We start from the raw sequence: 27674 nt of genomic DNA, 5'->3' as shown, positions 1-27674 counted from the left end.
GTTATTCCCTAAGACTGCAGCTTTGAAATTGTAAATGGGAACTTAAAAGTAACTGAACATCAGATAGCTGTAAAATGGTTTTATTAACCACAGTAACATCAAAAGAGATGTCAGAGACATCTGGTTGTTCATCTATCTTCCATATGTCTTCAGCTGCTTCCTGCTTACATAAAGGACTACCGTACTCAGATAAAAGCAGATTGAAATTAATTTTTGTGTAATACAGTGTAGTAATCTGCAAACAGGAACCTTTGCATCCACTATATCCTATATGCACTTTCTGATGCTTCAAAATAAGAATAAACTTTTGGCCAAGTTTAGAACATTTTGCCAAATGTGAAACACTTTAAAAAAAAATTTATATCTGTTTAATAATAAGAACAGAAACACTACGGTGTTTAGACTGTATAATATGTACATGGTTATTTTGATTGTGGTCCTATAAATCCCTTGGTGGCAAAGGGAGTGCATTTTCAAATGATCCACATTAGCAGTTTTCCTGGTGACATCTTTATTGACCCCTGTGGACTTGTTCGCTAATTTAATGCTAAAGCATTGCTTTATGATTGCAGTGTACAGTCAACACAAAACACGGCTGCCTAATCAATCAGTGGCTGGGACCCTTTAAGTAAACAGAGTGGCCCCTTTCAGAAAGCTTTTATATTCCCAAATCATTCCATTAATAAAATTCGTGCACCAAGAACGGAATCCATTTTGCTGATTTACTCAAGCTACACTGGTGAAAAACAGCTGCTTAACATCCCACTTGAAAGCCCTGCTCACTTCTTCTTCTACTGTTAACAAGCCATTACAGTGAGTTATGTACCCGTTCCTCCTCTGCATAAATTCAGCTTTTTCTGTCTCGCTAAATGGTTCCAAGTTTTAGACGAAGGACCCGTTGTGGATTTCAGGGGGCTACTACAATTGCTGTCTCTCCATCTTTTCTATGGGACATATCTCCTGTTACCATCTCTATTGTGTATCCTCCTTATTTCCCCAGGGTGTATGTATTTGTTGCTGCATGAAATTCTTATATTCATACCACGTCCTAAATATAGTAGGACTTGCTTTATGGTGCCACTATTTAGCATTTATAATACACATGAGACATTCCTATGTCCTTCATGGAATGCCTTTTTAATGTTGGGGGGACCACTTTGTGGTAGGATCTATGGTATGAGATGATGTCAGTGTTAATTCAGAAAAGTGTAGAAGTGCTGGTCATAAAAGCCTCTAAAGTGTTATACATGCAGCCCTGTAAGAATTGCAGAAAAACATCAATGCATATTATCTATCAAATGTCCCAAAGTAGCATCCATTAATCTCCTCTGCACAGTTCTCTTTGAAATAAAAAATAACTAAATGAAAATAATGCCTTCTTTTACCTCTTTAGGTGGATCGTCAGTCCCAGTTCATCCAGGGTTACAGAGTTCTTTACAGACAGACATCGGGACTGCCATCACCAGGACCATGGCAGACCCAGGATGTGAACGTCCCCTCAGAGAGAAGTGTGATCCTCTCTGGTCTCAAGAAAGGCATAGTTTATGAGATCAAGGTCCGGCCTTATTTCAATGAGTTTCAGGGCATGGACAGTGAATCCAGGACTGCAAGGACCACCGAGGAAGGTAAGTGGAAGAACTTGCTGATTATATGTATATTACTGTATGTCAGGAGCAATAAAATCAAACTGTGGCGCAGCCACTCAAATGATGAGTGACACGATCCCATAGGCTGCTTCCGTGCCAGTTTTTGCTGCAATATCATTGGTGCCCCTCTTTAAAACTAAGAACTGTATTTTGTTTAAACATGCTTCCAGGATATGCTCATCTTTTTGACCTTCCAGCTGTTTTGTTTTTTTTGATTGGTGGTGTTAGTGCCAACCTTCATCTAATCCATCACCCAGCAGCCACAGATCTGAGCTGTGATTGGGCACAGCTCACACTTCCTCCTGTGAAGATGATCTGTCACCTAAAGCTTGATTCATACAGGCTCTGACAAGGCCACAGAGCAATGCGGTGCTATATTATAAACAGGCGCACAGACAGATATGTATTTCGATCAAGTTTATTGTAGTGAACTAAAACTGAGCGACCAAAGTGAAGCTAAGTGTAAAACTGCTTTTGTTTTAGTGCCTACTACAAACTACATTACAATTAATTACACATTTTTAAAAAAACCTGCAATAACACTGTTTTGCTTTGATATAAACCTGAACACAAATACAACCACCAACCTTGTTTCAACCTTTTAACCATATAACTTTATACCTACAGCAGCACAAAAAGACAAATGCAGACGCTTAATACTGGAGGCGAAGACTGTCTTTCCACTGCATATTCAGGCTGCATGGACAGGAGACAGTTCACATCCTGTTGGGATGACAGGCCCATTTATTTTCCCTTTCTCAGAGGGACCATATCTCCTGTGGTCAGCTAGTGCATTCACTGCAGCAGTCGAACTGCCATCAAGTTACAGCTGTCGCCAACACACACTCTGGCACAAACACACACATACCTTAAAGTCACACATGCCAAGGTACATCTCCCTAAGGTTTCCTAAATCCACATGTCACAGCTATTACCAATGCTGATAATATTCCCTATCTGCATCCAGGTCCTGCACAATCTCAACAACTTTCTGCCATAACTCTGCTGCTGCGCTTGGTCAGAGTTAATGCACTGTCAAACACAGGGCTCTAGGCTCTTCAGAGTCCCTGGGACTACTGAGAAAATGTGGCTAGACAGATAGAGAAATCCGGTTCAGAGTGTGATTAAAACTTAGGTTGTTATTAGCACAATTAAAGAATCCCCAGAGTACGTCCAGGCAGATTCAGGGTTATAGTATGCTCAGCGCGCCAGTGCTGTGTCCATCTTTTTGGTCTCCCTTTGCCTTTTTCACACGTCCTCTCACTCTCCATCTGGACAGCCATATCATGGCTGATAAATGAACTCTGACTGCCATCTGATTCCCACTGCATAATTGTCTAAGAAGTCACCACAGAGGATCATGTTTTATGCAGAGTAATTCTTATTTAAGGAGAAGGGAAATCAGTAATGTTTGTATAAATGTTCATTTCTAGACTAATGATCTACAATACATTGATCTCTAGGGAGATCCCACTCCCAGTCTTTTCAATAGCTATTGGCTCCTTTTTTGTATGGATGACATGTTTGTATTCCTTCATCATCCAGCACAGCATGCCATGTGCATGCGAGACAGAGGGTCACATTCCTGCCTGCCATACATCACTCTGCTAATGGCTCTATTAGCGCAGCCTCTGAGGCCTCTAATGAAAAATGTGTATTGTTTAGCACAAATATGCATGATAATAAGCTGCTAAATCATTCATAACATTAACTTTGAACGACATTGCTTCTGATGACTGCCATGCACAAATCCAGCACTTCGTCACCTGAATGTAATTCGGTGTTGGAGAGCCCAGAGCTTGATGGTTGATCAGATGCTCCCTTGGAAGATTGTTTCTAATCTGGCTAAGGTGTTGGGTTCATCATTGGACCCATTCATCTTCTACCATGCCAGGGCCTTCTGGCTCTCTGGGGGTTGGTGTGGCCAATTGCACTGAGGGATGAGCACAGATTTACAGGGTGACACGTGCCATTTTGGATGGAGGTGAGGTGAGAGAGCGGCAGCACAGGAGTAATTGACCTGTCAGTATTCTGCTGTGGTGCTGCACCCCTGCCAGCCACTGTGGAAATGAGAAAACATTATTTTTAAAACGTTATTTCCAGTTGGGCCAACTGTTATTTATTTTTCCTTTTACCCCTTGTGGGGTCAGAAGATTGTTGCCATCAGAATAACAACAGAGGTTTATGAAAGCTTGGACCTGTCTTGTTTCTATCCACTCCCAGGCTGCCTGTGGATTGTGCAGATTCCACTTAGATGGGCATCACCCCTCTGATCCTCACCTACTGGCTTTAGTTTCATCTCGCTGATCGATGGAATCAGTCAATATGTTTACTGAGACTTTGTTTCCTTTTCCTAAAATTTATTTTTTTCACATTTCCTTCTTGTCTGCACTTCATCCTATAAGCTCATTGACCCGTGTGCCACCCTGGTCAATGCTAGAGTCTTAGTGTGACTGAGAGTGCTTGCCTGACTATGCCAGGCCATTATTCTACAAATCAATACCAGTATTTTCTGTGCAAACCTACCAAGCTGGAGACAAGGATGATATATTAAATCAATGTGATGTATTAAAGACAGGTTATAGCAGTATCGGATGTGCTCTACTTTTTATGTAAATCCCCCTCTAATGAAAGATCATGGCAAGCTTCGGTCACCTGGGTTGTCCTTATAGAATATCATGGCGAACAAAAATCTGTGTCTGGTATGTGCATCCTTGTTTCTGTTTTGATTCTCTTTGCCATAACTGATGGATAGTGTATTTGACTTTTGACATCGATATTTGCACCTCTTCTTTCAGCTCCCAGTGCCCCTCCTCAGCAGGTAACAGTTCTGACCGTTGGAAACCAGAACAGCACTTCCATAAGCATCTCCTGGGACCCCCCGCCACCTGATCACCAGAACGGCATCATCCAAGAGTACAAGGTTGGTCCCAGCACGTCAGCATGGATTCTCATTTAAGTCACACAAAGCGAAAGGCATCACTTATTTTTGTCCTTTCCGTTTCAGATCTGGTGTCTTGGGAATGAGACGCGTTTCCATGTTAATAAGACAGTGGATGCAGCCATACGCTCTGTAGTGGTGGGTGGGCTGCAGGTAGGAGTAGTGTACCATGTGGAAGTGGCTGCCAGCACAAGTGCAGGGGTTGGAGTGAAGAGTGAACCCCAGCCTATTATTATTGGTAAGACTGACTTATAGACATCAAATTTCCCTTTCTTTTTTTAATCCTTAGTGAATGATATTCGGGTATCGAATAATATTGTTGCAATAAAATTGTATTTCAGCATTAGTGTTTAATCTCGGGAATTGAGCAAATATCATTACTTTTTGTCATGAAAGTCTAGGAATTACCAAATGGATGATATTGTTAAAATATTTTGATATGTGGTCTGACTGGATATGATTTATGTGGAGCTATGGCAGATTGTGCCTGATTTGACCCATAACTGATGGCTTGGCCCGCAGCATGCTCTTATTTCCCCAGCGTCACTCACATAATCCATCTCTGAGAGCAGAGCCGTGAGCTTACAGTTATGATATGTTGTGTTTGCCTGTCTGTGGACGTGCAAATAGTTGTGTTCATGTGGTTGGTAATGTAAAGAACACGAGCATTTGAGCATCTTTGCACGTGCATATGCAGACATATGTGCGTTGTTATCCTTACAAGTGTACATTTTTTTTCCTGTCACTGTATGGGAATGTTAATAGCGTGCGGTTTGCACTTTTCCTACCATGCTGCAAGAGATATCGTCAAGCACACTGGTCAGGCTGCAATTGGAGATCAATACAGACCAGGGTCCTCTCATCTCATTTCACAGTGTGTTTTATCAGCTGTGGAGGGAATTGGGGGCTAAACTAAGCAAACAACCTGCTCACCTGGGGATTTGTTATAAGCTTTTAAGCTTTGTCTTTTTCAGTCTGTAAAATATATTTTACTGCACATCCTTTAGATCGACAGTATGTCCTGCTTCTCTGGTCAATACCTCAGCTGAAATGTAACAGACACACTTTCTTTCAGCTTAATCTAGCTAACCTTTATGTTTCTGTTGGTGTGGGGGAAAAGTGAAATATTTCTAAGCTTGTCAGTATTTGTGCATTAACCTTCACCTTGAAAAATCAAATGATACAGAAAGGCATAAATCTTTATGTTTTTTCTCAGTAACTATTCAGCCAGCATTATATAAGTGCCGCCTTTGTGTTCCTGCACAAACAGGTAAAGAGTTTCGGGACGTGATTATACATGGAAACCGGAACAACAGCATCACAGAGCAGATCACAGATGTGGTGAAACAACCTGCTTTTATCGCCGGTATTGGGGGGGCCTGCTGGGTCATCCTCATGGGCTTCAGCATCTGGCTGTACTGGAGAAGGAAGAAGAGAAAGGGTCTGAGCAACTATGCAGGTTAGATTGATCACAGTTTCACGCATTCTGGTGCCTTAACACACTCTTCTAACTTTAAAGTGATTTTCTTCCTCTTTCAAAGCAGGAGTATTTTACCACGACTACACTATCGTTCTTCAGTTTTAATGAGTGCAGTCTTGATGAAATATATCAGAACGCTGCGATGAGATTGAGATGGCTACTGTGTTAAAGCTCAAAAGGAAGACAGATGTCAGCATGAAACATTTCCAGAGGGTCACAGTTTTTGACAAATCCACCCACTGTGTTGGTTATTAGCCCAGGGTGATGGAGCTGAGTGGGCAGGCTGGACTCTCTGCTGGTCACTGAAGCTTGGGTTTGTCCAGTTCTCCTCCCACACACTGACCCTGACATCTTACTGAGAGACCCCCCTGTCAATACTAGCAACCACCAAGTCCACATAATCTGCCAGGAGTACAAGATTTAATTAGAGAACAGAAAATGGTAATGAGCTGACAATTTAGTGTCGTATTCTCTGAGTGTTCTCGCGTTATTTCTTTCCTTTTAAATAAGTCTAAATCCTTATGATGTTTTCTGATCAAGTCAAGAAGTGCTACGATATGCTGACTTGGTTAATTTACTCTTCATTTCTGTTTGTTACATTTGTATGTGTGTGTGTGTGCGTGTCTGTTTTATTTTGTTTATGCCACCCTCTTTACACCTCTGTGGCCTCTGAGCTGGCTGCTTTCTGGCTGTCGCTCTGCACACTGGGTGACGTTGTGGTCTCCCATTCTCTGACCCTCAGCACCTCTCAGCTTGACCCAGTTCCTTGTGTGCAGATACCCCCCTAAAGCGCTGCTTACCTCTGCAGGCTTTTAACACACAACTTCTCTGTCTTCTTGTTTTGCAGTTCAGTCCTTCACCTTCACCCCTGCAGGTACTGTTCATTTGTCCCGTCTCCTCCCCCCACCTAAGTACAGCTTCATCTCCTGCCCGCTTCTAGTGCATATGTTTGAACTGTCACACTTACGGTCATGGCTAATGCAAATTGAAACCTCATGCTGGTGAACGCAATGTGTGCCATCAGAGAATCAAAAATAGAAGCGAAAAAACATTTCAGTTTGTTATTGGCCATGATCTGGGCCCTGCAAACTTAAACTCTTTTTTTCCTGCTCAAACCACAACTTTATTCCATGTCGTGTTGTATTTGTGTGTATTTCTATTGAAGCTGTCTGTTTCTGAATGGCGAGTCATTCTGATTTGTGTAGCTTTGTTTGTGGCATTTTTGTGGGGTACGGTTAGACTGTCCATTTCCTTTCTCCTTAAACAAACCCTCTTTGTTTTCTCTTTTTTCGATTTCCGAGCATCTGCTTTCCTTTGATGTCATCTAGTCAGCTGGGTGCCGTTTCCTTTCTGAGTTTTGTGTTCCTTATTTGTGACGATTCCTCTACTACTGTGACAACACATGTTTGCCTTCCTTGAGTGGCATTACATTTTTAATGGGCCAATTTCGTGAGTGTATGTTATCATCTTCCTTTTAGCTAATTCAGCTTAAGAGGAGTCCAAAGTGTATAAATGATTCATCTGAATAAGAAAAGGGAGAGAAGAGTAGCGGTTGGAAGTTTTAAATATTTAAAATATTCAAAAAAATTAATCCTTAAAAAAACTTCAGTAAAACTACAGTTTTTTTCCTTCACTAATTAATTACTTTTGTGAAGTATCACAGCATCCCTTGCAGGACATTTGCTTGGAAAAACTTGGAAAACACTCCTTAGAGATGCTAAAGAGAGAGCAGGTTTTTTCACAAAGAGTGTTGAGTAACAAGAGCAAACAAGGGCAAACACAGCATAAATTGGAGTGCTATATTTTGAATGGGAGTCAAAGTGGTGCTGAAGAGTCTTACAGTGCTCTTGTCTGCATTGACAATTAGTTGATGTGTTGAGCGTGTCCAGTCTCAACCCTCTAAAGCTGTCTCCACAGGAGTGGTAAATCACAACTATGTTAAGGCACGCGGCCAGCAAAAATTAGATTTGATGGAATTTTTATATGCTGATTATGCCACTCCCACCCCCACCTCCACCCACGATCGGTGCTTATTAAAGGGGATTAATCTGTATTCATATTGGGGGGAAAAAAGTGCTTATCTTGAAGACGGAGGCGAGAAGCACAGCCCTGCCGCCATGTCACTCTGGCTAACATAAAAGTATTCCACAGCAGCCCAGAAATGTGCCCGAGCACAGATAGGGACTTCAGAGGCCTTCCCCGCTGAACAGCCTCCCCCTCACACCCGCCTGTCAGTCCTCACTCAAACAACTGAGTATTCTTTAATGCAAGTTTGGTGGTGGGGAACAAAGAGAAGCGGCTTTGGATTTCACTGAATAAAGACTGCGGTTTCTGTCTTGAGCTCTCTGAGATCTATTTTATTCTAGCAGACTTGCAATGTTGGCTCTATCTGGGTAAAACAAAGTATTTTAATTCCACCTGCTGGTGTTCACTTGCTTAAACCCTAATGTAGTAAATAAACGTTCAACTCTCCAACATGCATGCTTGACAGAATTTAAATTGTCTCGCTCTCATTTGAAAGCCTGGAATTGTGGTTACGAGAGTAAAAATTGGATTAAGTAAGCTTAGGTAATGTTGGTGATACATTAAAGTGTAGCAGTCTCTCTAATCTATTGTGGGAGTTTCCTCTGTCTGTCTTCTGTTACTACGTCACCCACAGAAAAGCCCCCTCTTTTGCCCATGCCTAGGCTTGTTGTGGAACCGACTTGAATGAAACAGAAAAAAAGGGGGAATGTTCAGCCTTCTTCTCTCTTTAATCTCCATCTGTGGAACAAATGAGCCAAATTACTAACAGCTTTCCTTTGCTCTCTTAAGTAAACCAGCTCTCTTATTTCCCCCCCTTTTCATTCCCCCCCCCCCCCCCCCCCTCATTGGTACGAGGTGGTTTCCAAAACTCTTGCTGCTTTTCTGTGTTTCCTGTGATCCATTGAAGTTCTTACATGCTTAGAACTCTCACTGCTGCTTTGCCATCACAACAGAGATGAAATGGATCCTTCACAGTCGGCTCTCACTTTCGGCCACGCAGTTTTACCAGCCTCCGACTAAGAGCAGCCCTTGTTATCTGTAGATCGCTGTAATGAAACAGGCCACATGCATACCTTCTGGGGAGCCCTGCCAGCCAAAAAGCATCAGCAACTCAGCCTCTACGCTTGTAGATAGAAAACTCTGTGTGGTTAATGAAGCCTCTGCCATTTCTAATCTTTCTTTTTTTTGGTTTGAGATTTAATCACAAATCTGATAATAACACAGCAGCAAAATAAAAAAAAATGAAATGAGTTTTCCCTCTCATCAGGCATCTTGTCCTTGAGGAACACATGACGTCTCCACTTATGCAAAGCAAAGCAATATGCAGTCCTCTTCATAGCCGTTAAAAAAAGAGAACGACATTGGATGCAGACGGACATCTGCACCCCTTTGTGAATCCATCAACTATCATGTCGTGCATGAAAAAAATGAATACATTGCTATTGAAGCACAAGAGCAAAATGGGCAATGCTAAAAAGACAATATTTCTTTCTTCTTATGGAAACAAACCCTGGTTTGCTTTATGTTATACCTGAAAAACTTAATATCTGGTATTTTTTTCCCTTTTTCTTTCTTCTCTTTAGTGACATTCCAGAGAGTTGATGGGGGGCTGATGAGCAATGGAAGGTGAGTATCGCATGAAAGTGAATCTCACACCCATTCTACACATTTGTGCGCAGTCTCATCTAAAACGAGTAAAAAAAAATCCTTTACTTTATAATTATTTACTTCCCTATGTCATTGGCTTTACTCAGCCTTTCCTCCATAGTTATGCATGAAGTCCTCAGCAAGCTGCTTTTGATCCCAGCACTTCTAAATGTCTAATAGATTGATTGATAACCGATACCTGTTGTGTGCCTACCATGCAAACACGCATAGAAATATACATTTCAACCACATCTCCATTCATGCATCGGTAGATGAACTCATAAATCTCCTCAGCGGAATTAACAGAAACAATTTAAGCATAGAGTGCTTTTATTTTGTCATTTATCTTCCGCTGCTGGCTATAGGCAACCCCGAAGCCCTCTGGAGTGATAAATTTGCCTGTCACCTTGCGTGGGCGGCTGGGATCTGAGCACATGTAATAATGTAAAAATAATTACCCAGGGGAGAGGTGTGTGGAGGTACCCCTTATGCACCCCCATACAGCCTGCTCCATTTCACTCTGTGTTAGAGGGGCTATGGTGACTAGGGCACATCTCAATGACACCAGTTACAGAGCCTTTGTAGGTATTCAAGAGACTCCCTGGAGAATCCCAGGCTTCTGTCTATCTACTGCTTATCACACCTGACTAGGTAGAATCTCCAGATCTCAAACACTCAGTGAGAGTCTGCAACTAAATTTGACCCTGAGTGTATCTGGGCGTTTGGGAACGTGTCTGCTCTGCAGTCTATTTGCAACAATTTGTTTTTTAATATTTATGCTCTTTTTTTTCTCCAAATTTTCCCATTTTCTGTGCATACAACTGGATGCTACTGTGGACAATTTTGTTTGTATTGTTCTGTCAGCTGCCAGCAATCTCTTAATGAATTAGCCACGCCACTTGCCATGCCGTTTCTCATCTACTTTCTGCTGAAGTGTTTTTCCTTCAATTTTCCACATAAGTGGTTCTGATTCTCACTCCAGCGAATGGGATTTGAAATATCTGTATTTTTGCTGCTTTATATTTGTCATATTTTTAGTCAGAAGCAGTGACTTCCATAATTTTCACAACACTGGGATGCAATCTGGAGCCCTAGCACAAGCCTCTGATCCATTAGTCACTCTATTGTCATCAAATCCCAGATGTTGCTACTTCCCCATCTGCCCTGAGAGTGAAAATGTGGAACAGAATATCTTGGGGGAAAAGTGTTCATGTGTTGCCTGAGATGTTTATTGCATTAATTAGACAATAGCAAATTAAACCACGTCTGTTTCTAGTTTCTCATTGGCTCCTGCCAAATTGCTCTGACTGAACAATTACACTTAATCGATCACAAAATAAATGATTCATGGAAGATGAATAGGCTGCAGATTGGTAGACCTGGACCATTTGACTTTGGCTGCTCAGCTGAAATTGATAAAAGCTGATAAGGGTTCATTTCTTATCCCCCTGCCAATAAGGAGATGGTAATTAGAAGGTAGTAATAACTTCCTATCTCGGCGCTGATCAATATTTTAGCACAGCAGATTTACTCCGATCGGCAGGGAGCATGGGATGAGCACCGCAGTGAACAGGTTTCACTGACACTGTTGCTATGGAGATTCCTTTACATCCCAGAATACTAAATGACAACATGTTCTCTCAGAGTTAATCTAGAAAGTAATCTGTGTTTCCCCTTGTGCTAAGTGTTAGCTAATGTCTAGACTTTTAATCCAAGTTCTATTCACTTGTCTGTGGGACCATAAACGCTTGATTTATGAAGTTGCTTTGGAATTAATCTCTCTCACTTGGCTTATTTATGGGAAGCTCCGTGTCAGGCAGTATTTATGGTTTCCTTCCTCCTCATCACAAGTAACTGAAATATCTAACAAGAAGAAGAAATGCTCCAAATCAAATTTCTTCTGCCAAGGTTGCTATCCATTCTAGGATAGGCATGGATTAAGAGTTAGGTGTCAACTTTTCATTAAACGTATGACCCTGTGTCTGTCCTCCAGCCCTTCTCCATTACCCCACCATTGGAATACACACATGCACACACAAACACATATAGCGAGTCTGTGGCAGAAATCAGTCTTATTCTAATTATCCTTAGAAGAAATGCTGCTTTGTGATGAATACAAGGACGATGCAGCCATTTCCTCTGTCAGCTCCTTGTCTTTCAAATGGTCTTCCTCAAGTGGGCTGGGGGAGGACATGCTGGAGCACAAGCCTATAGCTGCATGCATTTCTGTGCTATTGCTGGAGTCAACAAAATGAACAATGTCTCTTCTTTTTCAGCTGTTTGTAGTTTTGCCCCAAAACAGGTGAAAAATAAGGTTAGAGAAAGAGAGTGTGGCGAGAGAAAATAATGGCAATGGAGTAACAAGACAGCCAGAAACAGAGGTAGAAGGACGAGATGGCTTGGAAGATGTATTACCCTATAAAAGTGCATGTGTCTGATGCACAGCCATCAATTTGAATGACTTGTCTCCCCCGAGGGCCTGTTTTGGCATTCAGGAACCACAACGAGGGCTCTTAGCTTGCCAGGGCTGCAGTTCATTTGGACTCCCCCCACTGTGGAATCGGTGTCTCCTCATTAGAACTTGTGGCTTAGGAGAGAGTGACTGCAGCAATGCCATTACCTGCCCTTGTCCTCAGGGCCTGACTCCCTGAGAGCCAACACATCACCCCTCTGGAGCTAAGGCAAAAAAAATCCCATCAGGCAGCTTGACTGGTAACTACTGTGTTACACAGCTTCTCAGAGTGCACACATATTGCAGAGTGCAGTCTGCTGCTAACTGAGGGGTCTGCAGTATACGCTAAATATACCGGCTGAGGATCATTTGTCTAACGAGGTACACTAGTGATTACGCAGTTAGAAATTTTGTTTTGCATTTTAATCAGCTTCACAAGTGGCAAGTGGTGTGGCAGTGAATTGAAAACAAAGGCATTTAACAGCATCTTTCATTCTCATTTTACTCCATCTGTGTTCCTCATGGTAACGAGCCTTAGACGTGATTGTACAGTAAAGTGGCCCTAATGGCCTCCCAGCAGTCACCCATGACAGGTTAAAGTCGTGATGACTGCTTTTATAGCTCTTACACCTCAAGAGGGACACAACACCTGTTAAATGGACCTGCCCTCTCCCTTAGACAGACATCCCACAAGCCGGTTCCAGGACCGAGGTCTCACTCCCTATCAAATAAGATTTAGACTGTCTGGACGTCACCACAAGGGGTTGATGGGAAAACACAGCAGAAGGGGCAAGATATTAATGAATTAGGAAATATATACATGTGGGTGTCAGCATGTACTGCTGCACTTTTATGCAAAGCGCAAATGCATGCATTAGTCTGCCCACGGTGTGCTTTTGCATTAATAACTCAGAAAATGTGACAAAGGCTCAGCAGGAACAGAAATTAAAGGGCCTGGAGGAATTCCAACTTTGCGGGAGAAGAAATGTATCTATATAGCGTTTCCCCCCCATACTGAAGACTTGTTTCATCAGCTTCAGAGGTTTATGGAAAACGTATCTCCCACAAACACACATGCGTGTGGACAGTAACATTTGTTTTAATTTTTTTGATGTCTTCACAACTTCTTGCTGTTGATTGCTGTCATATTTTCTGTATGTGTGTGTTCCAGTAACATAATAAAGAATTAAACAGGGTATAATGTGTAATTGGGGATAATCTTGTATGAAAAAAAAAACAAAACAAAACAAACCTTTTGTAGTAATATAGTTTTATGGCCTGTATCTAATCTGTTGTTTGATCCTTTGTTTCCGCTTAGCCGCCCAGGCTTGCTAAATGCCAGTGATCCAGGCTACCCCTGGTTAGCAGACTCTTGGCCAGCAACCAGCCTGCCTGTCAACAGCAGCTCCGGGGGACCAAATGACCTGAGTAACTTTGGTCGAGGAGGTGAGCGCCCCGGTGCTTTCCCACTTGCTTTGAGAAAAAAGACCATGAGAGATGAAAGATGACTGCTCTGCCTTCCTCGCTGTGACGCACATATATGCATTCAGGATGTATACATGCATGTACATTACATTTGTGTCTGGATATATATTTATCACACCAGAGGACAGCTACAGCATTAACAGCAGGGGCTTCACTGTCACCACGCTGAGTGATGGCATATAGTCCAGCCTGGTGTCAAAGCCCATACCTCAGAGCAAGCGAATGAGAGAGGAGAGACGGGCAGAGGAGCAGGGGGTGGATGGCTGTTTGAAAGGATGGTGTTGAGCAGCCAGTCGTGAAGGACAGGCACAGCTTGACTGGCGCAGATGCGGACACTTCCGCCATGGCTTTACATCATCTCCCCTTCACTGGGCATGCAAACCATGCACTACGGAGAGAGAAGCTGCCTGCTCTCCTCCTAGCTCTCCCTCTTTGACTCTGTTAGTACACACACATGCAGAGCAGCAACATTATGCCTAATGTGTAGGAACACATAGGGAACCTAGTGAGATATCCAGAAGATATGTGGAAGGAGAACAGGAATGTCATAATGCTACAGTAGAATTTATTTTCAACAAATATATTTGTTAAAATGTGCAACTGATGGCAAGATATACCATAGATATTGCAACATTTTCGCTTTTTTTCCATTTTCTTTTGTCAGTAATGCAGAGCTACAGGTGAGGTGGGCATTTTTTAAAAGGAAGCCTTTCATGTAATCTCTCCATACTCTTACCCAGATCTCCCCACTGGACAAGGGGATAAGACGGGCACCATGCTCTCGGACGGAGCCATCTACAGCAGTATAGACTTTACCACAAAAACCAACTACAACAGCCCTGGCCAAACATCCCAGGCCACTCCCTATGCTACCACTCAGATTCTCCACTCCAGCAGCATCCATGAGCTGGCTGTGGACCTGCCTGAGGCCCAGTGGAAGGCCTCGTTGCAGGCCAAGCAGGAGATGGCCAACCTGGGCTACTCCCTGCCCGACAAAAACTCCTGCAACAACAGTAAGTTGCAAAAGTAAATGCAGTCTGTAGGGATTTGTGTGTATGTGGGAGGCTCACCAAGGTTTTTTTTGTTTGTTTGTTTGTGTTGGGTTTTTTTTTATAGAGTATGATAATATGTCAGCCAGAGCTATTGTTCCAGTGACATTAAACTGAAAGCCAGATTACAAGCCACAGGTTTACAGTTGTAACAAGACAGCCTGTTGGTATTGAAACTTTTCCCTCAAAAGTCGTGGAGGTCTTTGTTGCGCCACTGTGGTGGGAAGAGGTTGTCTTAAAAAGAGCGGTTTCTACCTCAGCAGACATCATCTTGGTTTTTCTCCAAGGCTGAATAAACATCTCACAAAGGAATACTGCACTTAAGCGATCCATCTATTTACCCGCTGAGTTTTCTTGACGGTACCGCAGCTCCTTCAGTTTCAAAGTAATTGGCAATCCATTTTAGCTTGACTAATATTTAAGAAAATAATCCAAATTAATTGGATTTGATGCAGGATTTTTCAAGGCCGAATGGAGTTTGATAGTTTAAACGTAATGAGAGTTCTTTGGCCTTATTCTAATACGTATTTATGATCTGGTGATTTTCCAACAGTCTAAAATAGATTAATTATAGTTTTTACACATTGCAGTGACTCTTTCAAAATGTTTTGTAATTCTCCCTGAAATTATTTCAAGAAGTATGCTCAAACATGATTATACCTCTCTGAAGCAGGACAAATAGTGAAAAAAAATCTCTACCACTGAGTCATTCATCAGTATTGTGAAAGCTTAGCTTGGTGTTTATCAAATCAACAACAAATCAGATTGGTCTGTTGCATACGAATCAAATAGTGTTAAATAATTCAGCTTTTTGAACATATGAGTCCTGATTTTATCCTGCTTGCTTGATGCTCTAACTGCATGTTTGCATGTGCTTGTGCTAACTGCCAATCACCTGATGCCACTGTGATTTTTGCCCTTTAACCCCCACTGTAGCCCTCCTATTCATTCCTGACTACCGATTGGCCGAAGGATTGTCTAATAGAATACCACACAACCAATCACAAGATTTCAGCACCACCAGCTCTCACAACAGCTCAGAGCGAAGCGGCAGTCTCTCAGGTTGGTTTACGCAGCAGAGAATTAAGCAGACTGGGACACGCTGCTCCCCAGCCAACTTTATGATCGACTGATGTCTTAATTGCTTTATTTATTTGTTATTTGCATGTACAAACTTTATATCCAAAACATTCTTAATAACACAATTCCCTCACCATCACCAGTGATACTTGGCTCACACAGCTCTCCCTGCTTCTAATTGATCACATATGAATGGTATGGTGTTATTTTTGTTATGTGGGGTTCTGAGCGCAACTACTGCTGAATGTAAAGATGGATGTGAGTTGAAAAGTCTTTCAAAGCATAATGAAATAGGAAACTTAAGTCAAAAGAAAGAACAGCAATATAATCAACTGACAAATTATGGCTGCAATTGCTAAGGCTGGGTTCATGCCATTACTGCTGGTCTTTGGGAAGGCTTTGTCTCTCACTGTGTGAGTGAGCAGACGGGAGTAGGGGCAGAGGGAGTCTTTCAGACAGAGTGGACTATATACACACACAGACACCATTAGAGATGCTTGGCTGGGTAAAGTGGCAAAAATACCTCCCTTTTTCCCTCTTCCTCTAATGGTGGCCAACTACACTAAAACCCATGTTCAGAGAATTACAATGTCATTTATAGGACACCAGGGCATCCCTCTGACTGTCTCCCTTCCACTCTCCTCTTTTATCTAGTTTCAAGCCACTGCTTTAACTGGTCTCTAATTCAATGCTGAGGCACACTGTGGGTTGAAGAGAAGGATGTGAAATGGTCATGCCTTACAGGCAAATTCCTCCTATAGAACCACAGGTGACTTATGTCCCTGTTTGGGCTTGCCACATAGTAGTATAATTTAATAAGATGAAAAGAAGTAATTAAACGCATAAATTTCTGCTTACACTAAACAAACAGATTGTGCAAATATGCTTTAAAGCAACATTTTGCAATCATTTCGGGAAATATATCTAGACATAGATGAGAAGATTGATGCAAAGTAATAAAATCCACACAGCAATTAGTCACTCATTAAACCACAACCTGTTGTTCTTTTTCAGTTTTTCAACCTATTAAAGAAATGGAAAATATTGTGTCAAATAATTAACTTTCCATATGCTAATAGACAGATTTTCTCATATATTCAGAGCTTTCTTTACTCTAGGCAAGCTATTGTCTCCTGGCATATGTTTACAGTTACGGTAGACAGATTTAGATAATCTGTTTACCTAATCTCAGCAAATATTTGCATATTAATGCGCAGAGTCTGTGGGCAAGGGGCAAGAAGCTTTCTGGTTTCCACTTGAAGTCTGTTTGTATTCTGTGACCAATATGTCCTCATTTGAGAAGGAAGTACAAAAAAGAAAAAGAGTGCATTCCCCAAAACATAATTTTAAACCATCAGCTCCTATGTAAACCGTGTTTTTTCTTTATCAGCTTTTTAATGGTATCTAAATTAGTAAACGATGGCCAGCAGTTTGAACAGGAAGACTTGGCTAAGATATCCACTGGCTAGACCAGAAGTCCTGAAAGAGCAGAGGTTAAGTCTGAAGACAATAGCAGACAGATATCCAAATCATTTCTACTTCTATCCGATGACTTGAAAGTAAATACAAATAATTAAATCATTAAGAATTAAGTCAAAAAGACGGCAGAGGTGTAACTATATGTGGATTATTTAAAACAAAAATGTTTTAAGAATTCTCCTCATTAAGAATCTTTCAGTTATTTTTAAATAGATGTCTCTTTTTTAATATTGTCTAGTATATACCCAATATAATGTGCAGTGAAATAATCATGCTTACTGATATTAATGATGCTTTAAAAGTGAATTGATCAATAACAGATATTCTGTGAGGTGAAACTTAATGATATTTTGAACCAGCACATGCTAAGCTTTGATTCAGACTTCAACCAAAGTAAACTCAACATATGAGGGGAGGGGGGCTGCTGGAGTTTCTGTGCTTTGCTCTCTCTCTAAGGACATGGAAGGAATAATGAATGTCAGGTCTGAAGGAGGAGAGAGCGGGATAAAAAGAAACCGAAATAGAGCAGCTTTCATGACAGCATGGATCTCCACTGGGACATGAAGCTGCTCATTAAAACCTTTCTTAGTGTAGGGGAGAGGAGGTAACTGGTGTTTTCTGTAGTAGTTAGAGACCCCAAAGACACCTTGTTCTCTTCCTACACTCTCACCCATCCTGTGAAGCTGCAAAGTCTGTGATTATGTGAAGTTCATGGTTGTGCGTTACCTGTTGTGCTCCTGAACTCTCTGTTGTTGCATCTCCATTCATTATGTAACATGTTGCCTTATTTCTTTTTAACCTAAACTAAATATGATGATACAAGACTTTCAGTTATATATTTTCCCCACTCATGAGTTGTATTTGGCTGTATAGTCTTTCTCAAGTCTCTCTGTGGCTTTTCCTCTCAGCACTAAGGCACCCAATGAAAACAAAGCAAGCTCAAGGCTATGCAGCCCTACAGTTATAGAATGGGAGTGCCCAAACCCTGGGTATAAATACCCAAAGCTCCATCTATATTTAGTATCACTTCCCCTTTGAAGAGAGGCCCAGTTTTGTCAGAGGAGATGAGTGCGCTGTGTAATTCTTGTATAGCTCCTAGCCACAGCTTCTCTCTATATTTTTCATATTTGGGTTGAGCTGTTGCAATTCCAGCGCCAGACCATCCTGCCCTGGAAGAGGCTCATTTACAATATTGATGGCTGGTCTTGTGTAGAGGGACTAAGGATGACTGAACAATCACGTCAGCTCACCATTTATTGGTAAAAGTCAAGCGTTGCCCAGAGGTACGATTAGGAAACCCAATTACTTTCAGACTATACTTACACTGTGCTGCCACCTGCCTTGGGCTTACAGTTGTTTCTTTTATTACTTCCATTCTTTATTAATCTTATTCTGACACTTCTTCCATATTCTCATTTTTAATTTGTTCTCTCTAGTGCCAGTATTATTACTTGTTTTGGGTTTGTTTGTTTTTAACCATGCTCACCTTTCATTAAAGTGTTTTTGTCATTCTTGCAGGTAAGTCTTAATAGCAGAAAAATCTATACTTTTTGGATTAAAAACAAACTGCCCACTGTTTCTGATTTTCATGCTGTCTGGTATTCATAAAAAGAGATGGTCAAGATGTACTCTATTGCTTCTGTAAATGTCTTTTGATGACAGATATTTTTTTACCATGTCTGAGCCATGTTACTTCATTACATTACGTTAGCGTGCGTGATGTTACATTGCATAAAATGCCATACTGGCAGCTTTTTGGGCCAGTGGAAAAAGTGATTACAGGCCCTTGGCAGCAAAGGCTAACCAACAGATGACAAAAACAAATGCGTTTAGCAGAGATTCCCAAAAATAGCTTTCAGTATTGGTGGTGATGTCAGGCTGAGGTTATTTTATGGATTGCAAGGTGTTTACTTGTAGGAAGAGCCTGACATAATCCACAGAAGATTCCAGTCCCCTCGCCCATGGACAATCTGACATTCAAATACTAATATTAATTCCCACATATTGGTTGTGTGCTACAGGGTTGTAAAACTCAGACATATGCATGGTGAACCTTCAGATGAAAAGACATTAAAATGTTCTTTTCTCAGAATAATACAAAGTAATACTAACCACCAATAATGTTATAAAAAACATATTTACTGTGACTATTAAGTATATTTTTATTTTCATTTATTTAAAAACAGTGTCCACTTTTACTGTAGCACTGAAAGTCAAAATACAGTACAGAACATCATGAAGCATAATTTCATTTCATGGATCTTAAGATGTTTTGGCCATGAAGCAAATTTAATATGCATGATGGGGTAAATGTGCAGAAGACCTTTAACCACAGTATAATGCAGTTTAGTATCTGCTATAATCTCAATATCATACACGTGGAATTATCATGTTTCTTAAAAGGTGTCTGCAAAACCTGAAAAAGTAGGATTCATGGCAGAGCTGTTGAATTGCCCCTAATGAAGTGGTAGATATAAGATACATTACATATAAATAAAAAATTATTATAGAAACTAGATTAAAAAAAACATTCAAATAGCCATAAAAAAAACAGGAAATCTTTTTCCAGGATATATTTTTGGTGGTTTTGTTTTTAAGATTTGAAGTCAAATATCTTTTAAAGAAAAAAAAATAAACAAATAAAGGTTTCTTCCAAAGTGACCAAATCATATAAAACTTGGTATTGAACTGGCTGGCAGATTTATAAAGATGGATGGGACCAGGTAGAATCTGGTGTTGGAGGGATATGAGTGGAAATAGATGGGGTTAGCGGCTCTCCGGTGTAATAAAAGAAATGAAAGTAGTAATAGACTCTCAGTGAATTCCATTAGGGACACATCGACACTACACAAGCCATTCATTATGATGATGCTGTGAAGTGAGATATTTCATTGTGGAACCCAATGCCCGGTGTGAAAGGGGACGCTGAGGGATGGGTGGAGCACAAAGGTCTGCCTCAGCCTCGTTTACTGCAGTTCTCTTCTGTTTCTATGGAGATTTGAGGCTTTTCAGCCAATCAATCAATGAAAGCATGCTTTTCATCAGGCAACCTTGAGGTTTTCTATGGAAGCGCTGATAGGCAGGAGCGCATTGAAATCTTGTGTTTGAAAATGTGTACGACTTTGCAAGGCTGTGTTGAAACAGTCCAAATGGATTTGTAAACCAAGTAGTGTGTTTAGAATAATTTGAGTTTATTTATAATAGACATTTGTCAGATGGCAAATGCTCTCCCAGTTGTTTATTCGTTTTTAATTGGTTATTGTATACAGTGTCGTTTTCATACAGTTTCATACTGTGTCTCATCTTTTCTAGGTGGAAAGGGAGGAAAGAAGAAGAAAACAAAGGCTGGCTCTAAACCTACTAAAGCCAATGGGTCCAATTGGGCCAACGTTCCCCTGCCCCCTCCTCCTGTTCACCCTCTCCCTGGTACTGAGATGGACCATTATCCCAATGATCACCACGACGGGGGAGGGTATGTCTGCTAATATAAAAAAATACACACAAATTATTCCATCTTGAATGGATAATGAAAAACCATTTAAATGCATAGAAACAACATACACACTTTACAGCTCAGTTTTCAGTAGAAAATGAAGCGCGACACAAGTTTTATTTTAACCAAACGATCAGATACAAAATCTTTCAAACTGCTCTCCTTTTTTGTATTTGTCATTATTTTTCATTAACTTTTACAGCCCATTTGACCCAATTATGTTGTTTTCTGGATCACCTCCCATTTCACACTGGGCCTCCTGTTTTTTGGAGCAACCAAATGTAATACGTCATTCTATTTTAGTCTACTAATCCTGTCTATACCCAGACAATTAAGACATTACAACGTTTAAATTATTTTTTGAAAGTCAGCTCAAATACAAGTCATGCTGTCAAGAATTTGTTTAAAAATATTGTGTCCACTGTCATTGAAAATCTGTTGTAGCCAAGTTAAGGCTTTTAGGAAAAATTTAGGAGGCTAAGAAGCCATACACAGAAGCTTTGTAACTGGCAATTCTGATATTGAAGAGAAGAAGCATGAGCTCATGTGGAAGCGCAAGAGGGAGAAAAATAAACCTGTTCCAAGTAATATTTTGTGTGTTTTGTGGGCAGCTAGCTACACACAAAATAAAAATGGCAGTACAAAAGAAATGATCACAGAAAGCAAAACGATATAGATGATGTCCAACAACTTCTTGTATAAGCAACACACTAAATCTGGTTGCATTCTGCATTAATGTCATCTGACTGTACCTCACTGAGTTTATTGACTTAGTACTGCAAATCTGACGAGAAGCAAAGAATCAATGCGTGTATAGTCTCTACAGGCAGCACACGTGCTCTTTTGCACAGGGCTCTTACACAAAAACCCACATACAGATGGGTGCCAATCAAACTATCTGCTGACCCGTTTTTCTATCTATAAAATAAATGAAAATAAAACATGTCTGTCTTTGTGAGTTTGTAGACATACGGGTAGCTTTGGCTTAATCTCGCTGATGAATTCCATAGTGGGGAAAAAACCCCTCCTAATAGTCCTGTTTTATAAAGATATATTTATGTTATCCACACACACTGAGGCTGAAGTTGATATAAAAAGCTGGATTCTTATAAATGATTAATGCCGTACCAGACATCTGATATTTTTTGTTTAATTTTCATTTAATGTAATGGTGCAGTGGTTTGCACTGTTGCCTCACAGCCTTTCTTTGTAGAGGTTGCCTGTTGCCTTGTTTTTGCGTTAGTTTCCTCTTGAATCAAGCTTCCAGCCACGGTCCAAAGAGATAGTTGTTAGGTTAATTGGGGATTCTACATTAGCTGTGGGGGTGAATGTGATAGTTTACCTGGTAAACATGGATGGAAATGGATTTTGTGTGGTAAATGCAGTAAATCAACACTGTACTTTAAGTGTGAACTAACAGTAACTTGTGTAAGTGATTGTGAGAGTGTCTCTCTTTGGTCCAGTTGGCACCATGTCCTCTTACTCCCATTTCCAATCTGGGAGAGTCATCTGCTTTAATAGGCTATCTGGCAAATGAAGAGTCTCATGCACTGTAAATCTGAGGCTGCTCTTAATGGCAGCAGATTAAAACAGTTATGTCCTATGGAGTGTGCCCTGACAAATTTCTATAATGAACACCTTCTTTATGGCTAGTATTATTTCAGCATGTATAAGCACAGCTATGAGGAATTGAAGCTTGACACCAACTGTAATTCTAATCAGGACTGTTGTATAACAAATTGCTGTCCAATGAAAGTTGGAGAAGGTCACAAAACTGTGTTAGCACATATCAGTTTCTTTTGACATATATTTTTTTATGCTATCTACTTTTCTCAATCGTCTTTTACTTGCAGACACTGACAATATCACACATCTACAGTAATGCCATTACTATGTCTGTCCATACTTTCCAGTTTGATTTCTATAAAACATGCATAGCTTTAAAATCAGCAAGCTGTGCTAAATTAAATTAGTAGATTATCATTTTCGGTTGTGGTGATTAAACCTCCAAGCTCCTTATTTTTTAAGTCCATCAAATGCTTCTGGTATTTTCAGATAAACTCATTGGTTGATAATTGGGAAAATACTAAATAGTAAAAATAAGTCGATATTAATCAGTAACAAAAATAACAGCTTATAGCTCTTGCTCAGGCTATATGTAACCTTAACTACATTTGTGTGGTAAACATGCATTTTCCCTCAGGTATGAGAGCGATGGTTGGGGACCGCCCATGCCTGTGCAGACATATCTCCACCAGGGCATGGAGGATGAGCTGGAGGAAGAGGAAGAAAGGGTTCCCACCCCGCCTATCCGGGGGGTCGCCTCATCCCCCGCTGCTGTGTCCTTTGGACAGCAGTCCACAGCCACCCTGACCCCCTCTCCCCGTGATGAGATGCAGCCCATGCTCCAGGCCCATTTGGATGAGCTGACCAGAGCGTACCAACTGGACATGGCAAAACAAACATGGTAAACACAGCAGCATTAAAAAGCATTGTAAATATTTAAATTAGATACTGCAGTCCTATCAATCTATTTATCTAGACAGATATACTGTTGTAGTCGTACATGCATTGTTTTTATTTTACAGTGCTTACTGTACATTGTGTTCCTGTTTATTGCTTCCAGGATTTATTCTGTTCCTGCAGTATTCCTCATGTCAACTGTGTGTGCAGCGGAGATAAACCCATTAATCATTCCATTTTAATGGGCCCATGCTACCACTTAGGCGACTACTGTATTTTGCTCACTCTAAGAGACACAATTTCGTACCCATGGTTGTTTACTCCCCCTACACTTGTACGGTGCATTCCATTGTTGTGCTCATGCAAGTCAGATGAAGACCATGCTTCATTCTGTCAGCAACGCGCAGAGAATGAGAGACTGGCATTCATTCATAATAGTGAAGTGGGTGGTAGTGGGAGAGCTGGGAAGCCTTGTCAGGAAGGAGATGTCATGTTACCCGGTAATGACTCTGTTGGTTAGAGAGCATCTCTGACAACACCAGAGGGCCAGTAATTACAACCAATTCCCACTGCAAACCGCGTCAAAGACTTTGCACTCCTCTAACAAACGTGACTGTCAGCAGAGCAGGCTGCCACTGAGGTGACAGCCATGTGTCGACAGGCCTGGAGAGCATCCCTTTATACCATCCACAGCAGCAATTAGTAGGTCATTGTGTTAGCATACAAGCTGCACTGTGGAATTAGTGAAATTGTCCATATTTATTCAGCGGCCCACATAATACAGGTCTCTGTAATTAGCTCTACATTTCCACATGCAACCACATGTTATACGTTCGATAGTCATCACCGCTCCACATTCCCCAATATCAGATTATATGGAGTATTTATTTATTAAAATTTTTTTTTACCAGGCACATGCAGGGAGGCTCTCTTCCTCCCCAGGCTCCAGCTCCTCCAGTGGGCTACGTGTCGAGCACAATGGTTTCCGACCTGGAGACTGACCTGCCTGATGATGAGGAGGAGGAGGAGGAAGATGAGGAGGAGGATGAAGGCTATGGAGCCAGGCATCCCCGCGGAATTGAGCACACACCAGGGTCTAGCATGGACAACCTGGACAGCTCTTTAACAGGTAAGGCTGTTGGATTTGTATCTGGAGCCGGCGGGGCTTTAACCTAATGTTGTTAACCGCAGTATAATTTATTTTAATGCATAAGTAAATGGGATTTGTTTCTTTTTATTCAAATGTCCATAAGCAGGTAAAATGCATTCAACTCCCATCGTTGTTACATCTTGTTTAACGGCAAATGGATTGTTGTTCATAACGCGTTCTTCATGACTTTGGTGTGTTAATTTTTGGCCCTCAATCAAGTTTTTTAAGCACCTTTGGCAGGCTCTGGGGAATTACAATTATCATTTTCAAAAAAGAAAACAGATAAGAAAGTCCATGAATTTTAAACAGGATAGTGAGAGGGAAATTAAGAGGAGGGAGAGGGTAGGGGAGAGTGACTGTGATTTAACTTGCACACAGCTCCGGAGCCAGAGCCAACCGTATCTTCCCGAGGAGATTTGAAATAAATTTCACGTGCGGCATATTCCATTCCAGACTAGAGGCACCATTTCCATTTTTACAACTCACTGAAAACTTTTACAGCCGTCTGTTGAGGGGACATATGAAGGGCATGACATTGCAGTGGAGGAGCTGGGTTCTGGATTGCTGCTATCATACTGACCAGGCCTGACTATCCATCTGCAATGTAAAGGGGTAAAAGTGCAAAAATGGACTTTTATGATAAAAGTGACATATGGGGAATAGGTTTGGTAGAAAATTCTAGTTTAGTGTTGACCTGTGATACTGTGTATCCATCAGGTTATGTGTGTAAACACTGAAAAATAAAGGCTATATTGAGACATTTATGGGTGGTAAGAATAAGGAAGAGAGCAAAAAATCGAAGGAGCTGGGCTATCTGAGAGAGAAAGCTCAAAAATAAGAAGACAAACAGTGCTGTATATTGGCCTACCCTGTCAGTAGAAACATTAAAGAGTGGTTTTCCAGGGGATGATGGAACAGTGGTTTTGGTAGCACTGACACATGCTGCTGCTGATGTATTTAGAGGAATATAAAGCGGCAACGGGGCCCTAATCTGCTGCATCTCTCCTCCACTGTATTACTCTGAAGACAGCACTATTTCTTTTTATCTCTCTCCAAGTCTGCCTCTCACCCCATCGTTTGACAACACAGACACAGCCCCAGCTCCGGGGTGAGCAGGAGGAAGAGAGGGAAAAGGGGAGACGCTGCTGAGATTTATTGTAGCCACCGTTTTAAGGCTACACAAACAGGGGAGGGGCAGGAGTGAGATTGCTGTCAAGCGTCGCTTGATGGATTTGTCATTGTTTTAATAATATGGAAATAGGTCTGTTTTCATAATGTTACACCAAAGGCCAGTAAATCTAACCTTTCAGTGATGTTCCAGAAAAAAAAAGAAGAAAAGAACCTGCACTCTCCTCAGGGGCATTTTTCACCAGCGGACTGTCTGCACAGGTTTTCCAATGCGTTATTCCATGCTCTGAGTTAAGGCAACTTATTTTTAGCTGATAAATGTAACTCCTCCTGTTGTGGTGGTATTGCAGAGCGATTGCTTGCACAAGCTACAGAGTTGAGGTGAACACGTAGGTATTACTTGGCTCTATATAGGTCATGCACAGCTAAGATGTGGTGGCAGTGAAGCTGTTATGCGTACAATGACTCGAAAGCTTGGCTGTTCTGGGCGATTACTCACCCATAAAGTCTTGCCAGGTTTGCGAGGTGTGGGGTCAGATCTCCTGGTGGCAGGTAGACGCCTGCTCATCAGGGGGAATGATTTTCCTACTTAACGACATGCAGATTAGGGTTCCCGTCAGTGTAAATCAGTTTTAGTGGCAGGAGGGAGGCAGCCTGGGTTTTACTGCCCTCCATCCGCCTAGCGTTTACTGGTCTTGCTCTATCAGTGCATGGAACATGGAGGGTGTCGGCCAGCGTTTTTTCGAGAACACAGTTTGGCCCATTGCTCTTGTTCAAGATGTGATAAAATGGCAGATATGTAGAGCAAACCTTGGTCTGGAGCCAAAAAAAAGTTATATTTCTAGGGCAAAAAGAAAACTAGATTGAATTTTTATCAAATTATGTTAGAATGATCACAGTTTGATTGGATTGCTGTTTCTGAGAATAGAAGTGCTCCAGAGGTTCTGCAGTAGAAAGTGGCAGTTAGAGCAACTGAAAAGTCATTCTGTGATGTGATTTGCTGAGGCAGTGTTCCTTCGCTGAGCCGAAAGGACTTGGAAGCTTCAGTGCTTTGGCTGGCACTGCCTATACTTCATTATCTGCTCTATTCTTTGTGGGAGGATTGGACCCAGTGGAATTGCTGTCTTTCTTTCTTAGTGAAAAACTCTTAGAAAAGAATTTCAAAGAAAATGGCCAGGAAAGATGGAGGGCTCAAACTAGTTGCCTTTGATTTCAGTTTGCTCTGTGAAAATGGGATGTGTAAGGGGGTACTCTACCTTATGCAAGCCTATATTTTATAGAAGTTTCCATTAATCTGAGAGAATTTCCCTGCAATAGGAGTGAAAAGATGTTGCAATCTCTTCTGTTGAAAGTGCAATTCCATAAAGTCACAACCAGTGACTAAGTTACAGTCTCTTTGAGACATCTGGTTACAGACAAAGAGACTCACAGATGGGGAAGTTGGAGAAGCCTTTGAAGGGGATTTCCCAGTGTGTCTGGTAAAATAAACCACAGTGATATTAACAAGTTTTATGTCCAATTGTTAATGTGCTCTATTGTGTTGCAAAGGGAAGTGCCATCTGAGAGAGCACACTCATGTGTTAGTTGTGTTCATTTGAATCACAGCCTGCAATATGCAGCAGTCCTGGGCCAAGAATCTGCTACCCTTTGTATTATCCTGACCTTTTAATGAATCCTGCTGCTAACTTTTGTCCCCACCGTTCTCTAAACAACCTTTAACCTCACATCTCCCCAATTCTGTGTTACACCAGTTTGTCCAATCACATCGCTCTGTGTGAGGGAAGGATAGTGTGTGTGAGCTGAGTGCTTGGGTTTATGCCACTTTAGCAAAGACTGCCAAACCAGTCCCACTGAAAGCTGTCACATTAGCCGACTGTTCTCTGTGTTTTTGCTTGCCAAAATGGCATATTTTTATTGGCAGAGTGATGCTTTTATATTTAAAGTGCTGGCCTAGCTTTTTATGCGAAGGAAGAAAAATGAAGGCATAAAGAAATATAGTAGCATATAATCCAAAAGCCTGACAATATATACACATTTTATTTATTTGTGCCCCTTTGATCCTGTAAAAATACTCGCTTGTGTTGTTGTAGCTTATTGAGCAGTATATTGATTAATGCTCATAGAATTTTAAATCATTAAAGTGCTGTGCACATAGA

At 41.2% G+C, this 27674-nt stretch overlaps 1 protein-coding gene across 8 annotated transcripts in view; it reads left to right on the top strand.

Moving 5' to 3' along the window:
- robo2 (roundabout, axon guidance receptor, homolog 2 (Drosophila)) overlaps positions 1–27674 on the top strand; it is a 260038-nt gene that overhangs the window by 225530 nt on the left and 6834 nt on the right. For 5 of the 8 annotated variants that reach the window (XM_086262028.1, XM_086262026.1, XM_086262025.1 and 2 more), the window contains 12 exons: positions 1394–1625; positions 4445–4569; positions 4654–4825; positions 5858–6046; positions 6915–6941; positions 9676–9718; positions 13510–13637; positions 14417–14689; positions 15662–15787; positions 20597–20756; positions 22981–23244; positions 24152–24369. In XM_086262028.1, the coding sequence (XP_086118154.1) occupies positions 1394–1625; positions 4445–4569; positions 4654–4825; positions 5858–6046; positions 6915–6941; positions 9676–9718; positions 13510–13637; positions 14417–14689; positions 15662–15787; positions 20597–20756; positions 22981–23244; positions 24152–24369 (1957 nt within the window). The remainder of the gene's footprint in view (positions 1–1393; positions 1626–4444; positions 4570–4653; positions 4826–5857; positions 6047–6914; positions 6942–9675; positions 9719–13509; positions 13638–14416; positions 14690–15661; positions 15788–20596; positions 20757–22980; positions 23245–24151; positions 24370–27674) is intronic. The other 3 variants (XM_086262031.1, XM_086262030.1, XM_086262027.1) reach the window with 2 other exon arrangements.

This window comes from Aulonocara sp. 'chitande type north' Nkhata Bay, linkage group LG14 (genome assembly GCF_057382095.1).
Source record: "Aulonocara sp. 'chitande type north' Nkhata Bay isolate Kocher_YH1m ecotype deep benthic linkage group LG14, A_spYH_male_GT1.1, whole genome shotgun sequence".
Classification (NCBI taxonomy): Eukaryota; Metazoa; Chordata; class Actinopteri; order Cichliformes; family Cichlidae; genus Aulonocara; species Aulonocara sp. 'chitande type north' Nkhata Bay.
The sequence above is the reverse complement of the archived record's forward strand: the minus strand, read 5'-3'. Positions and strand labels throughout refer to the sequence as shown.